At 44.9% G+C, this 14129-nt stretch overlaps 1 protein-coding gene across 11 annotated transcripts in view; it reads left to right on the forward strand.

The window, feature by feature from the left end:
- inpp4b (inositol polyphosphate-4-phosphatase type II B) overlaps positions 1–14129 on the forward strand; it is a 213152-nt gene that overhangs the window by 68647 nt on the left and 130376 nt on the right. Inside the window, exon 1 of one of the 11 annotated variants that reach the window (XM_071407535.1) lies at positions 5431–6019. The exons of the other annotated variants lie outside the window; for them this stretch is intronic. Within the exon in view, the coding sequence (XP_071263636.1) occupies positions 5966–6019 (54 nt within the window). The 5' untranslated portion in view covers positions 5431–5965. Of the gene's footprint in view, positions 1–5430; positions 6020–14129 lie in introns of those variants that run through there. 11 annotated transcript variants of the gene reach the window in all.

Below are 14129 nucleotides of genomic sequence, written 5' to 3' on the forward strand. Positions count from 1 at the left end.
CAGAAAGAAGCCACTCCTCAGTAAAAGGCACACGACAGCCCGCTTGGAGTTTGCCAAAAGGCACCAAAAGTCTCAGACCATGAGAAACAAGATTATCTTGACTGATGAAATCAAGATTGAACTCTTTGGCCTGAATGCCAAGGATCATGTCTGGAGGAAACCTGGCCCCATCCCTACGGTGAAGCATGGTGGTGGCAGCATCATGCTGTTGGGATGTTTTTCAGAGGCAGGGACTGGGAGACTAGTCAGGATTGAGGGAAAGATGAACAGAGCAAAGTACAGAGAGATCCTTGATGAAATCCTGCTCCAGAGCACTCATGACCTCAGACTGGGGTGAAGGTTCACCTTCCAACAGAAAAATGACCCTAAGCACACAGCCAAGACAAAACAGGAGTGGCTTCGGGACAAGTCTCTGAATGTCCTTGAGTGGCCCAGCCAGAGCCCGGACTTGAACCCGATCGAACATCTCTGGAGAGACCTGAGAATAGCTGTGCAGCAACGCTCGCCATCCAACCTGACAGAGCTTGAGAGGATCGACAGAGAAGAATCGAAGAAACGCCCCAAATTAAGGTGTGCCAACCTTGAAGCGGCATACCCAAGAAGACTCGAGGCTGTAATCGCTGCCAAAGGTTCTTCAACAAAGTATTGAGTAAAGGCTCTGAATACCTATGTAAATGTTATATTTATTAGCAAACATTTCTATGTTTCGGCTATTCTAACATTTCGGCTATGAAAAGCCAACTGACATTTATTCCTGAGGTGCTGACCTGTTGCACCCTCGACAACCACTGTGATTATTATTATTTGACCCTGCTGGTCGTCTATGAACATTTGAACATCTTAGCCATGTTCTGTTATAATCTCCACCCGGCACTGGCCACCCCTCATAGCCTGGTTCCTCTCTAGGTTTCTTCCTCGGTTCTGGCCTTTCTAGGGAGTTTTTCCTAGCCACCGTGCTTCTACACCTGCATTGCTTGTTGATTGGGGTTTTAGGCTGGGTTTCTGTACACCACTTTGTGACATCAGCTGATGTAAGAAGGTCTTAATAAATACATTTGATTTCTAAAAAACTGTTTTTGCTTTGCTTATGGGGTATTGTCTGTAGATTGATGAAGAAAAAAACTAAACTCAGCAAGAAAATAAACGTCCTCTCCCTGTCAACTGCATTTATTTTCAGCAAACTTAACATGTGTAAATATTTGTATGAACATAACAAGATTCAACAACTGAGACATAAACTGAACAAGTTCCACAGACATGTGACTAACAGAAATGGAATAATGTGTCCCTGGACAAAGGTGGGGGGTCAAAAATCAAAAGTAACAGTCAGTATCTGGTGTGGCCACTAGCTGCATTAAGTACTGCAGTGCATCTCCTCCACGTTGACTGCACCAGATTTGCCAGTTCTTGCTGTGAGATGTTACCCCACTCTTCCACCAAGGCACCTGCAAGTTCCCAGACATTCCTGGGGGGAGTGGCCCTAGCCCTCACCCTCCGATCCACCAGGTCACAGACGTGCTCAATGGGATTGAGATCCGGGCTCTTCGCTGGCTATGGCATATCCCTGACATTCCTGTCTTGCAGGAAATCACTCACAGAACGAGCAGTATGGCTGGTGGCATTGTCATGCTGGAGAGTCATGTCAGGATGAGCCTGCAGGAAGGGTACCACATGAGGGAGGAGGATGTCTTCCCTGTAACGCACAGCGCTGAGATTGCCTGCAATGACAACAAGATCAGTCCGATGATGCTGTGACACACCGCCCCAGACCATGACGTACCCTCCACCTCCAAATCGATCCCGCTCCAGAGTACAGGCCTCTGTGTAACGCTCATTTCTTCGACGATAAACATGAATCCGACCATCACCTCAGGTGAGACAAAACCGTGCCTCGTCAGTGAAGAGCACTTATGGCCAGTCCTGTCTGGTCCAGCAATGGTGGGTTTGTGCCCAAAGGTGACGTTGTCCAGCCTCTCTCAGCCTATTGTGGACAGTCTGAGCACTGATGGAGGGATTGTGCCTTCCTGGTGTAACTCGGGCAGTTGTTGTTGCCATTCTGTACCTGTCCCGCAGGTGTGATGTTAAGATGTACCGATCCTGTGCAGGTGTTGTTACATGTTGTCTGCCACTGTGAGGACGATCAGCTGTCCGTCCTGTATCCCTGTAGCGCTGTCTTAGGCGTCTCACAGTACGGACATTGCAATGTATTGCCCTGGCCACATCTGCAGACCTCATGCCTCCTTGCAGCATGCCTAAGGCATGTCCACGTTCATGCAGATGAGCAGGGACCCGGGGCATATTTCTTTTGGTGTTTTTCAGAGTCAGTAGAAAGGCCTCATTAGTGTCCTAAGTTTTCATAACTGTGACCTTAATTGCCTACCGTCCGTAAGCTGTTAGTGTCTTAACGACCGTTCCACAGGTGCATGTTCATTAATTGTTTATGGTTCATCAAGCATGGGAAACAGTTTATTTATTTAATCAAGTTTAGAATAAGTCTGTAGTGTAAAAAAAAAAAATCAAGGGGTCTGAATATTTCCGAATGCACTGTGTGTGTGTGTATGTATGTATGCATGCATGCATATACACACACACACACTACCGTGCCCCAAAACTTTTGAACAGTAGTGTGTGTGTGTGTGTGTGTGTGTGTGTGTGTGTGTATATATATTATTTTTTGCATTCAATTGTCCCTCCCTGTTACACACAACCCACTTCCATTCCCCCTGTCATAGGGGGATTTATGGCTGATTTTAAGATGAAGTCCTGTTACTTTATCTGGCACTTACCGTAGTCCTTTTTTTGTTTCGCCTTTTGAGATGGGAAAACATGTTTTTTATTAAACTGAACATGTGCTCTTCATGACAGAATGTTTAAATTAGGTGAAATAATAAATTCAATTTCGTGGGAGGACCCAGCTAAGTTCAACTACAAGCGAATGGAGGGTTTAATGGCGGAATAACTTTTCTCTTTTCTAGCCCATTCTCTCATTTATCTCTTCCCTTTTCTTCCTTTCTTTTAAAGAGTGATTTGAGAACGATAGAGTAGGGGAGTGGCGTCCTTGTAGCGTTGTTGTCGGTTGATATTTGAGCATATTGAATTATGTGTTAATCAGAAATCTGCTGACATCATTTCCTCCTGGCGGGGTCTCTGGGGGATGGGAGGCCATTCAACATCTCAAAGCGTCATTTTCCCCTCAGGAAGTACAAGTGTATTTGTTTTGATCTTATCTTTGCATTTTTGAAGAGCTCTCTACTAATGCATTATTCATGAGACGACGACGACAACAACAAAAAGGTTCCATTTTCTGGAAATGTATTCATGTTTTATCTCCGTACCCACCAAGGACGAATTCTACTTCCACATAAGTAGCATATTTAGTTCAAAAAGAGCCTCTTGTTGGCGTTGTTAACATTGACTGGCAAATACGCCGTTTAGGCAACCGATCCGAGACAACAGAGCTAACAACAATAGCTAGCGGCTATGCGTCCTACCCGCTCTCCCCTGTATTCTCCTGTTTACAAAGTCAAGGTAGAGCGCGATGTCTCCATTTGCCATGCTGCACAGAGTACCATTACAATACCCCATGGGAACATAACAGAATGGATGTGTTAGGAAGTAAAACTCCCACACAATGAGAGTGTGTTGCTGGAGACATTTCGCTTGGTTACTGTGTGCCTACAGCCTAGCTGGGTGAGCACACACAGGCACACAGATACAGAGGCTTCAATTAGACAGGCAGGCCAATTCTGTTTCATTTTCACTGATTTGTCTTTTGACCAATCGGATCAGCTCTTTAAAAAAATCTGATTTGAAGTAGATCTGATGTGATTGCTCAAAAGACCAATTAGTGGAGAAAAAAATATCAGAATTGAACTGCCTGTGTAAACGCACCTAGACACTCTCTCACACACACACACACACACACACACACACACACACTTGTGTTAAACCCCTAGAGAGCAGCTGTGTGTTCTGATGTGATGGCCTGCAGTCTGATGTACTAAAGGCTGCCCTCACAGTGACCACAGTAATGATGCTATTAATTGCTATCTCTGAGCTACTCTGCACACACATACACACACCGCTCTCAAGGCCAATCCGCAGTTACTGGTATGAGTGTGAATCAGAAGTGCTGTGGGGATACCCACTCTCAACACACACTGTCTCACACACACACACTGTTAAAATTTGCACACATTGCTCAAATCCCCCTCCCCGGGCCCCACCTGCACACACCCACACATACTGCCCCTAACGTCCCACATGCACACACCCACACATACTGCCCCTAACGTCCCACCTGCACACACATACTGCCCCTAACGTCCCACCTGCACACACATACTGCCCCTAACGTCCCACCTGCACACACATACTGCCCCTAACGTCCCACCTGCACACACATACTGCCCCTAACGTCCCACCTGCACACACCCACACATACTGCCCCTAACGTCCCACCTGCACACACCCACACATACTGCCCCTAACGTCCCACCTGCACACACATACTGCCCCTAACGTCCAAAATCACACAATGGAGAGTTAACACAACCTGTATATTTTCTTGTTTGAGCCCTGGGCCTGAAACCACGGGTTGTCCAATAGCTAGGTACAGTAATAGGTCAATCAATGTTCCTGCTACAGCAGCAAAATAATCCTGCAGCAACAGGAAATGTGAATTATTATGTGGATTATAATTAATGGAGATTTTTGGAAGGGGTTGATCGATGTTTTGTTAGGGAAAATAATCACGTCTGAAGCCTTTTTTTTAACCTCAAATACACTACAAGTTCTCCTGCGACAGGGTGATCAAATTAAGATCCATCTGTAGATCCTCTTCAACATCGTATAGTGCTTCAACTGTCTGTGTGTGTGTTTGTGTGTGCAGGTTTGTGTTCATCACTCGAGGCCTATGTTTGTGAGTTGATCCGATCATTTCAGACTGCGGTGAATCAGGCTCTGGTTTCAGTTATGTGAAAGACCATTCTGCACCGTCACTCATCTAGCCATGGGTATCCACTTCAGCGACTGTGGTGAAAAAGCTTTCCAGAATAGAGCTTCTACATCAGTTTAAACTATATTTGACTGGCCAGTTTAGCCGTGGGAGAGGAAGGCTTCTCTGTGAGAGGAAGATGTCTACGCAATGTGCCTAAACTGATAATGAACTGGAGAGTATCACTTCTCATGACGTCTCCTCTCGATAGAACACACACACACACAGTACTAGAGAAAAGGGAAGTTGTGCAACCACTGAGAAGGCTGGAGACTTGAAAACAGTCTGATAAGGGCTCTTCTCACTTTCTCTCACCATTGACGTCTGGGGCTGTGTACTGTAACACTTATGAAACTAAAGTGTGCCATCCGCTGATAGTGACAGAGAAGACGGTAGTCAGCTGCACTAGTTTCAGTACTGGTGAAGTGTACAGTAGAATAGAGGATTTAGTATGGGAGTCCGAGTATGGGAGTTGGTGCTTTGGAATTGAATGGGGGAGTCAATGCATTGGAATTGAATGAAGGTCTATGTAGTGAAGTCTACGGACCTGTGTTAGCTGGGAGGCTTTACTGACTGTGAGGGGAAAAAAGGGCCTTTGCCTTTATCACCTCCTCTACAGTGGGATTAGCCATTAAACTTTATGGACTAGACCAGCCAGGGGGACGTCTAGAGGTGCTTTCGCCCCCACACAGAGCACCTAAGGCTGGCTGCGGTTACCAAGAGCTCAGCCTGTTTCTCACGTTTCAACCCCCTGGAGCTCTACTAGTAAGACAGGAATTGATTTGGACTGAAGTACGGTCTACTGGCAACTCTACTGGCAACTCTACTGTGCTTCCAGCTCACCTGAAAGGTGTAAGGGATTCTAAAGGGAATCTGGGATATGCACAGTCTGCTTGGTGTGACTCTGTAAGTTGCACAAGTTAGCCTGCGACCCTACATGTTTGTCTGAGAGGTCAGGACAGGAGCCACATGCCCATGGCCCGTGCTTACTGCCCTTGTTTCCATGCCAGAAGAAGGACTGAGGTAAGAGAAGGTTGGAGGGAGGGATGGGTGACAGCATGGGAGGATAGGTGTCTTGGTTCAGGGCATGTGTGGACAGGCTGTGGAATGTGTGTGATTATTAGTGTGTGTGTGTGTGTGTATGTGTGTGTCTATTGCTGTGTGCGTACTGTACATGCATGAACACAGTTGTAATCTGTCTGGACAGATCTCTTCTGTTCCTACAGCTCACCTGACTTATTGTGAAAATGTAGCCTGTAGCTCAGTTTCACTTGCTACAACAGTCCTGCACAGAGAAGAATCATTCTGTAGTATTGACCTCGGTGTGCTTCAGCAGCTAGCCTCTCTTTCTCCTATACCTCCAGCACTATGGATCTACTCCCTAACTGCCATTGAAGGGATCCTAAAAAAGGAGCGTCATTAATCACAATATACGCCGGTTGGTTATTTATTTTCCGCAGTGTACCTAGAGGTAACTTTCTTTCGCTCTCTTTCTGTCTGGTCTGTCTGGTCTGTCTGGTCTGTCTGTCTGTGTCTCTGTGTCTCTGTGTCTCTGTGTCTCTGTGTCTCTGTGTCTCTGTCTCTGTTCCTGGCACACTGTAGACTGATGTCCTTTTCTGACTCCTTCAGGAACTGGAGCCTCGGAGCGAAAGCATATTCCACCTGGTGCCAAGATTCTTCATTGTGTTGTGTTTGGTTAAGGCAGATGATATGAGTCTCTTGTGTATTGAGGAAAGTGATGGACCCATAGAAAATCCTAGGCCATCTGCTTCTCTGTCATTGATTTGTTTGTTAGTTAAACATGATGCTTTTGCCTTTTTAGATGTTTTTCTGTACACTCGGCTCCTAAACACAAGCTGTCAGGTGATCAACACCCAGAATGCATTGGTAATAACACAACATCATGACATTTGATTGGTTAATGTTTAATGCATTGCTGTAATAGGCACAGAATGGGGATAATATATGGGTATGTGGTCATAGTGGCTTTTCTGGCTTTAAAGATGGGTTTCTGAAGATGGCTGTGGTCTTAGCATGGGCTTTAAAGATATGTTTCTGAAGATGGCTGTGGTCTAAGCATGGGCTTTAAAGATATGTTTCTGAAGATGGCTGTGGTCTTAGCATGGGCTTTAAAGATATGTTTCTGAAGATGGCTGTGGTCTTAGCATGGGCTTTAAAGATATGTTTCTGAAGATGGCTGTGGTCTTAGCATGGGCTTTAAAGATATGTTTCTGAAGATGGCTGTGGTCTTAGCATGGGCTTTAAAGATATGTTTCTGAAGATGGCTGTGGTCTAAGCATGGGCTTTAAAGATATGTTTCTGAAGATGGCTGTGGTCTAAGCATGGGCTTTAAAGTTATGTTTCTGAAGATGGCTGTGGACTAAGCATGGGCAATTTCCCCACAAACATACGTTTAATTCTGACAAACATACAATTTAAGCGTTTCGCTCAATCACTTGAGCGTTAGTTGATGGGATACAGTTGAAGTCGGAAGTTTACGTACACCTTAGCCAAATACATTTAAACTCAGTTTTTCACAATTCCTGACATTTAATCCTAGTAAAGATTCCCTGTCTTAGGTCAGTTAGGATCACCACTTTATTTTAAGAATGTGAAATGTCAGAATAATAGTAGAGAGAATGATTTATTTCAGCTTTTATTTCTTTCATCACATTCCCAGTGGGTCAGAAGTTTACATACACTCAATTAGTATTTGGTAGCATTGCCTTAAACAATTTAAACTTGGGTCAAACATTTCAGGTAGCCTTCCACAAGCTTCCCACAATAAGTTGGGTGAATTTTGGCCCATTCCTCCTGACAGAGCTGGTGTAACTAAGTCAGCTTTGTAGGCCTCCTTGCTCGCACACTCTTTTTCAGTTCTGCCCACAAATGTTCTATAGTATTGAGGTCAGGGCTTTGTGATGGCCACTCCAATAGCTTGACTTTGTTGTCCTTAAGCCATTTTGCACAACTTTGGAAGAATGCTTGGGGTCATTGTCCATTTGGAAGACCCATTTGCGACCAAGCTTTAACTTCCTGACTGATGTCTTGAGATGTTGCTTCAATATATCGACATCATTTCCCTTCCTCATCTTCACAAGATCCTTTGCTGTTGTTCTGGGATTGATTTGCAATTTATCGCACCAAAGTATATTCATCTCCAGGAGACAGAACGCGTCTCCTTCCTGAGCAGTATGACGGCTGCGTGGTCCCATGGTGTTTATACCTGCGTACTATTGTTTGTACAGATGAACGTGGTACCTTCAGGCGTTTGGAAATTGCTCCCAAGGATGAACCAGACTTGTGGAGGTTATCATTTTTTTTCTGAGGTCTTAGCTGATTTCTTTTGATTTTCCCATGATGTCAAGCAAAGAGGCACTGAGTTTGAAGGTAGGCCTTGAAATACATCCACAGGTACATCTCCAATTGACTCAAATTATGTAAATTATGTCAATTAGCCTATCAGAAGCTTCTAAAGGAAAAATGACTTGTGTCATGCACAAAGTAGATGTCCTAACTGACTTGCCAAAACTATAGTTTGTTAACAAGTAATTTGTGGAGTGGTTGAAAAACGAGTTTTAATGACTCCAACCTACGTGTATGTAAACTTCTGACTTCAACTGTATTTGCATCCCTCTCTGTGACTGTTGTCTTTCATGGTTGCTGTCACTGACACGGTAACTCACGTCTCCAGTTACTTTGTGATTGGCAGAGTTTTGATTAGCTAGCATTTTGAAACGAGACTGTTTTCTTTTTAATTTGAAGGAATTCTTATTTAATCGTTTGAAGTCAGACTGCTCAGTGGGAGTCTGGGAGTAAAGATAGTCTACACTATTATTAGCAGCCTGTTTATCACATGTAACGGCCAATAACTGTTATATTAAATATGAAAGGCTTCATTCTTTATATTTTTCTAAATCACAATATGAATTCAAAGATCAACTGTATTTGTACGTGATGGCAGACTCAATGGAGTTATTATAAATTGTTTTCCAAGTTGCAGCTGCGGCCCTTGATAGGCTTCAGACTTGGGTTTTCATAACCGATAAAAAATATGAATTGAAAAATGGATAGGCAAGTATGTGGTAAAAATAAAATAATACCTGATCATGTGGTCAGAACTCCTGGTCAGTAAACAGCCTGACACTGCAGAAACAGACACAGTACGCTACAGAGAACGAAGAGTGTTGATGCTATGATGTCATTCACGCTCCGCTGTAGCACTGTAACCGTGGCGATGGGGACGGTAGAGGGGCTGGGAAGGGGGAGCTTAGTCTGATGGCTGACCTGTTATTTGGGATCACAGGGGAAGGGAGGACAAGCCGTGCTAAGAGGGAGGGAAACGATGGGCTCGCTCAAGCATGACACCCCTCCTCCAGGGTGTGTGTGTGTGTGTGTGTGTGTGTGTACAGGAGAAAAAAAACATTGTGCAAACAGTACCAGTTTATGTACGGTATGAAGGTGTTTAGGTGTGAGCAAGTGTGTGTATGTTTTTTAATCCCAGTGATTCCAGCTGATATTCAACACAGTCCATTGAGTTCCTTTAAAAGGCTCTATAAACCCGGTGAGATCCGTATACAGTCCATACAAGTTGATGGTAGTGGAAGAGTTTCCCTTTTTCTGGTTTCAGGGTGACCTTTTCTATGACTCAGTATTGGAGCTGTCTATTTTAAAAGCTGCTCTAGTTGACTCATTTGGCCAGCATAGGGGTGTGTTTGTGTGTGTTGTCTGTCTATGGTATGTGTACCCGTGAGTGTTGATAAGCTGTGTGTGTGTGTTTTTTTTCCTGCTGGTATTACTGTCTCCCATGGTAACATGGCACATTAAACCTGTTTAATTCACACCAGGCCTGAGCTCAGATCAGTCAACAGACTCAAGCTCGCTGTCCTTGAGCTCAGTGTGGGTGTATGTTGTTGCAGAACATGTGTGCGTTGGGGTGTTTGTGAGTCTCTCTCTAGGTTTCTTTCCATCTGTCTACAGTGTAATTGTGTCTGCCTGTCTGTGACTCTGAGTGTGTCTGTGCACTGCAGCTCTGTCTGACGTTGGGTGTGTCTGTGCAGCTCTGTCTGATGTTGGGTGTGTCTGTGCAGCTCTGTCTGATGTTGGGTGTGTCTGTGCAGCTCTGTCTGATGTTGGGTGTGTCTGTGCAGCTCTGTCTGACGTTGGGTGTGTCTGTGCAGCTCTGTCTGACGTTGGGTGTGTCTGTGCAGCTCTGTCTGATGTTGGGTGTGTCTGTGCAGCTCTGTCTGACTGTGATGTTGGGTGTGTCTGTGCAGCTCTGTCTGATGTTGGGTGTGTCTGTGCAGCTCTGTCTGATGTTGGGTGTGTCTGTGCAGCTCTGTCTGATGTTGGGTGTGTCTGTGCAGCTCTGTCTGATGTTGGGTGTGTCTGTGCAGCTCTGTCTGATGTTGGGTGTGTCTGTGCAGCTCTGTCTGATGTTGGGTGTGTCTGTGCAGCTCTGTCTGATGTTGGGTGTGTCTGTGCAGCTCTGTCTGACGTTGGGTGTGTCTGTGCAGCTCTGTCTGATGTTGGGTGTGTCTGTGCAGCTCTGTCTGATGTTGGGTGTGTCTGTGCAGCTCTGTCTGATGTTGGGTGTGTCTGTGCAGCTCTGTCTGATGTTGGGTGTGTCTGTGCAGCTCTGTCTGATGTTGGGTGTGTCTGTGCAGCTCTGTCTGCCTGTGATGTTGGGTGTGTCTGTGCAGCTCTGTCTGATGTTGGGTGTGTCTGTGCAGCTCTGTCTGACGTTGGGTGTGTCTGTGCAGCTCTGTCTGATGTTGGGTGTGTCTGTGCAGCTCTGTCTGATGTTGGGTGTGTCTGTGCAGCTCTGTCTGATGTTGGGTGTGTCTGTGCAGCTCTGTCTGACTGTGATGTTGGGTGTGTCTGTGCAGCTCTGTCTGATGTTGGGTGTGTCTGTGCAGCTCTGTCTGATGTTGGGTGTGTCTGTGCAGCTCTGTCTGATGTTGGGTGTGTCTGTGCAGCTCTGTCTGATGTTGGGTGTGTCTGTGCAGCTCTGTCTGATGTTGGGTGTGTCTGTGCAGCTCTGTCTGATGTTGGGTGTGTCTGTGCAGCTCTGTCTGATGTTGGGTGTGTCTGTGCAGCTCTGTCTGACGTTGGGTGTGTCTGTGCAGCTCTGTCTGATGTTGGGTGTGTCTGTGCAGCTCTGTCTGATGTTGGGTGTGTCTGTGCAGCTCTGTCTGATGTTGGGTGTGTCTGTGCAGCTCTGTCTGATGTTGGGTGTGTCTGTGCAGCTCTGTCTGATGTTGGGTGTGTCTGTGCAGCTCTGTCTGCCTGTGATGTTGGGTGTGTCTGTGCAGCTCTGTCTGATGTTGGGTGTGTCTGTGCAGCTCTGTCTGACGTTGGGTGTGTCTGTGCAGCTCTGTCTGATGTTGGGTGTGTCTGTGCAGCTCTGTCTGATGTTGGGTGTGTCTGTGCAGCTCTGTCTGATGTTGGGTGTGTCTGTGCAGCTCTGTCTGCCTGTGATGTTGGGTGCGCTTGTGAAAGTGTTTTTTTTGGTGTATTTTCTGGGTGAGTCTTGCATTAGTCATAAGTGATGTCAACAGAAGCTTTGTGTCATTCGTATGGATGTTGTTTCAGAACGTGAATGTGAGAGCTTGTGCCTATACACCACTCTTGGCTATACCCCTTGCCGTGTTACCAGGGTCTCATGTTAATTCCAGCAGCCCCAATACATGATTCCCCCTTCAGCTCTCTGAGTCATGAGCTGTCAATGAGAGGTGTGATTTGAGCCTCTCTCTCTCTCGCTCTCTCCTCTCTCTCTCGCTCTCGCTCTCTCGAGTCTTCAGCGCCCGGGGAACAGTGGGTTAACTGCCTTGCTCATGGGCAGGCGACAGATTTTTTACCTTGTTATGTGAAAAATATGTTTACATTGCCAAAGCAAGGCTATGTGCACTGAGTCTGTACATAGTCAAAGATTTCCTTAATTTTGGGTCAGTCACAGTGATCAGGTATTCTGCCACTGTTTACTCTCTGTTTAGGGCCAACTAGCATTCTAGTTTTCTCTGTTTTTTGGTGAATTCTTTCCAATGTGTCAAGTAATTATCTTTTTGTTTTCTCATGATTTGGTTGGGTCTAATTGTGTTGCTGTCCTGGGGCTCTGTGGGGTGTGTTTGTGAACAGAGCCCCAGGACCAGCTTGCTTAGGAGGCTCTTCTCCAGGTTTATTTCTCTGTAGGTGATGGCTTTGTTATGGAAAGTTTGGGAATTGCTTCCTTTTAGGTGGTTGAAGAATTTAACGGCTCTTTTCTGGATTTTGATAATTAGCGGGTATCGGCCTAATTCTGCTCTGCGTGCATTATTTGGTGTTTTACGTTGTACACTGATGATATTTTTTTGCAGAATTCTGCATGCAGTCTCTCAATTTGGTGTTTGTCCCATTTTGTGAATTCGTGGTTGGTGAGTGGACCCCAGACCTCACAACCATGAAGGGAAATGGGTTCTATAACTGATTCAAGTATTTTTTGCCAGATCCTAATTGGTATGTCGAATTTTATGTTCCTTTTGATGGCATAGAAGGCCCTTCTTGCGTTGTCTCCCACAAAGCTGTGAACGATCTGAAAGTTACCTGTGGGGCTGATGTTTAGGCCGAGGTATGTATGGTTTTTTTGTCTGCTCTAATGCAAAGGTGTCTAGATGGAATTTGTATTCGTTGTCCTGGGAACTGGACTTTTGTTTTTGGAACACCCTTGTTTTTGTCTTACTGAGATTTACTGTCAGGGCCCAGGTCTGACAGAATCTGTGCAGAATATCTAGGTGCTGCTGTAGGCCCAACTTGGTTGGGGACAGAAGCACCAGATCATCAGCAAACAGTAGACATTTGACTTCAGATTCTAGTAGGGTGAGGCCGGGTGCTACAGACTGTTCTAGTGCCCTCGCCAATTCTTTGATATATATGTTGAAGAGGGTGGGGCTTAAGCTGCATCCCTGTCTCACCTCATGGCCCTGAGGAAAGAAATATGTGTGTTTTTTGCCAATTTTAACAGCACACTTGTTGTTTGTGTACATGGATTTTATAATGCCGTATGTTTTTCCCCCAACACCACTTTTCATGCATTTGTGTAGCAGACCCTCATGCCAAATTGAGTCAAGCTTTTTTTAAATCAAAAAAGCATGAGAAGACTTTGCCTTTGTTTTGGTTTGTTTGTTTGTCAATTAGGGTGTGCAGGGTGAATACGTGGTCTGTTATTTGGTAAAAAGCCAATTTAATATTTGCTCAGTACATTGTTTTCGCTGAGGAAATGTACACGTCTGCTGTTAATGATAATGCAGAGGATTTTCCCACGGTTGCTGTTGATGCATATCCCACGGGAGTTATTTTTGGGGATTGGGGTGATCAGCCCTTGGTTCCAAATATTGGGGAAGATGCCAGAGCTGAGGATGATGTTAAAGAGTTTAAGTATAGCCAATTGGAATTTGTGGTCTGTGTATTTGATCATTTCATTTAAGATACCATCAACACCACAGGCCTTTTTGGGTTGGAGGGTTTGTATTTTGTCCTGTAGTTCATTCAATGTAATTGGAGAATCCAGTGGGTTCTGGGAGTCTTTAATAGTTGATTCTAGGATTTGCATTTGATCATGTACAGTATATGTTTTTGCTGTTTGTTCTTTGTTTAAGAGCCAAAAAGACTGGAGAAGTGGTTTATCCATACATCTCCATTTTGGATAGATAACTCTTTGTGTTGTTGTTTGTTTAGAGTTTTCCAATTTTCTCAGAAGTGGTTAGATTCTATGGATTCTTCAATTACATTGAGTTCATTTCTGACGAGCTGTTCCTTCTTTTTCCGTAGTGTATTTCTGTATTAGTGATTCACCATAGTGAAGCTGTAGGCTCAGGTTTTCTGGGCCTTGTTCTTGGTTGGATAGGTTTGCATTCTTCATCAAACCACTTGTCATTGTTGTTGATTTTCTTAGGTTGTCTGCTTGAAATTTTAGATTTGATAGGGAAGCTGAGAGGTCAAATATACTGTTTAGGTTTTCTACTACGAGGTTTACACCTTCACTATTGCAGTGAAACATTTTGTCCAGGAAATTGTCGAGAAGGGATTGAATTAGTTTTTTGGTAGATTTCCACACTACTTCCCTTCCATCTATAGCATTTCTTAATATTATTCAGCT

This window comes from Salvelinus alpinus, chromosome 6, assembly GCF_045679555.1.
Source record: "Salvelinus alpinus chromosome 6, SLU_Salpinus.1, whole genome shotgun sequence".
NCBI classification, from domain to species: Eukaryota; Metazoa; Chordata; class Actinopteri; order Salmoniformes; family Salmonidae; genus Salvelinus; species Salvelinus alpinus.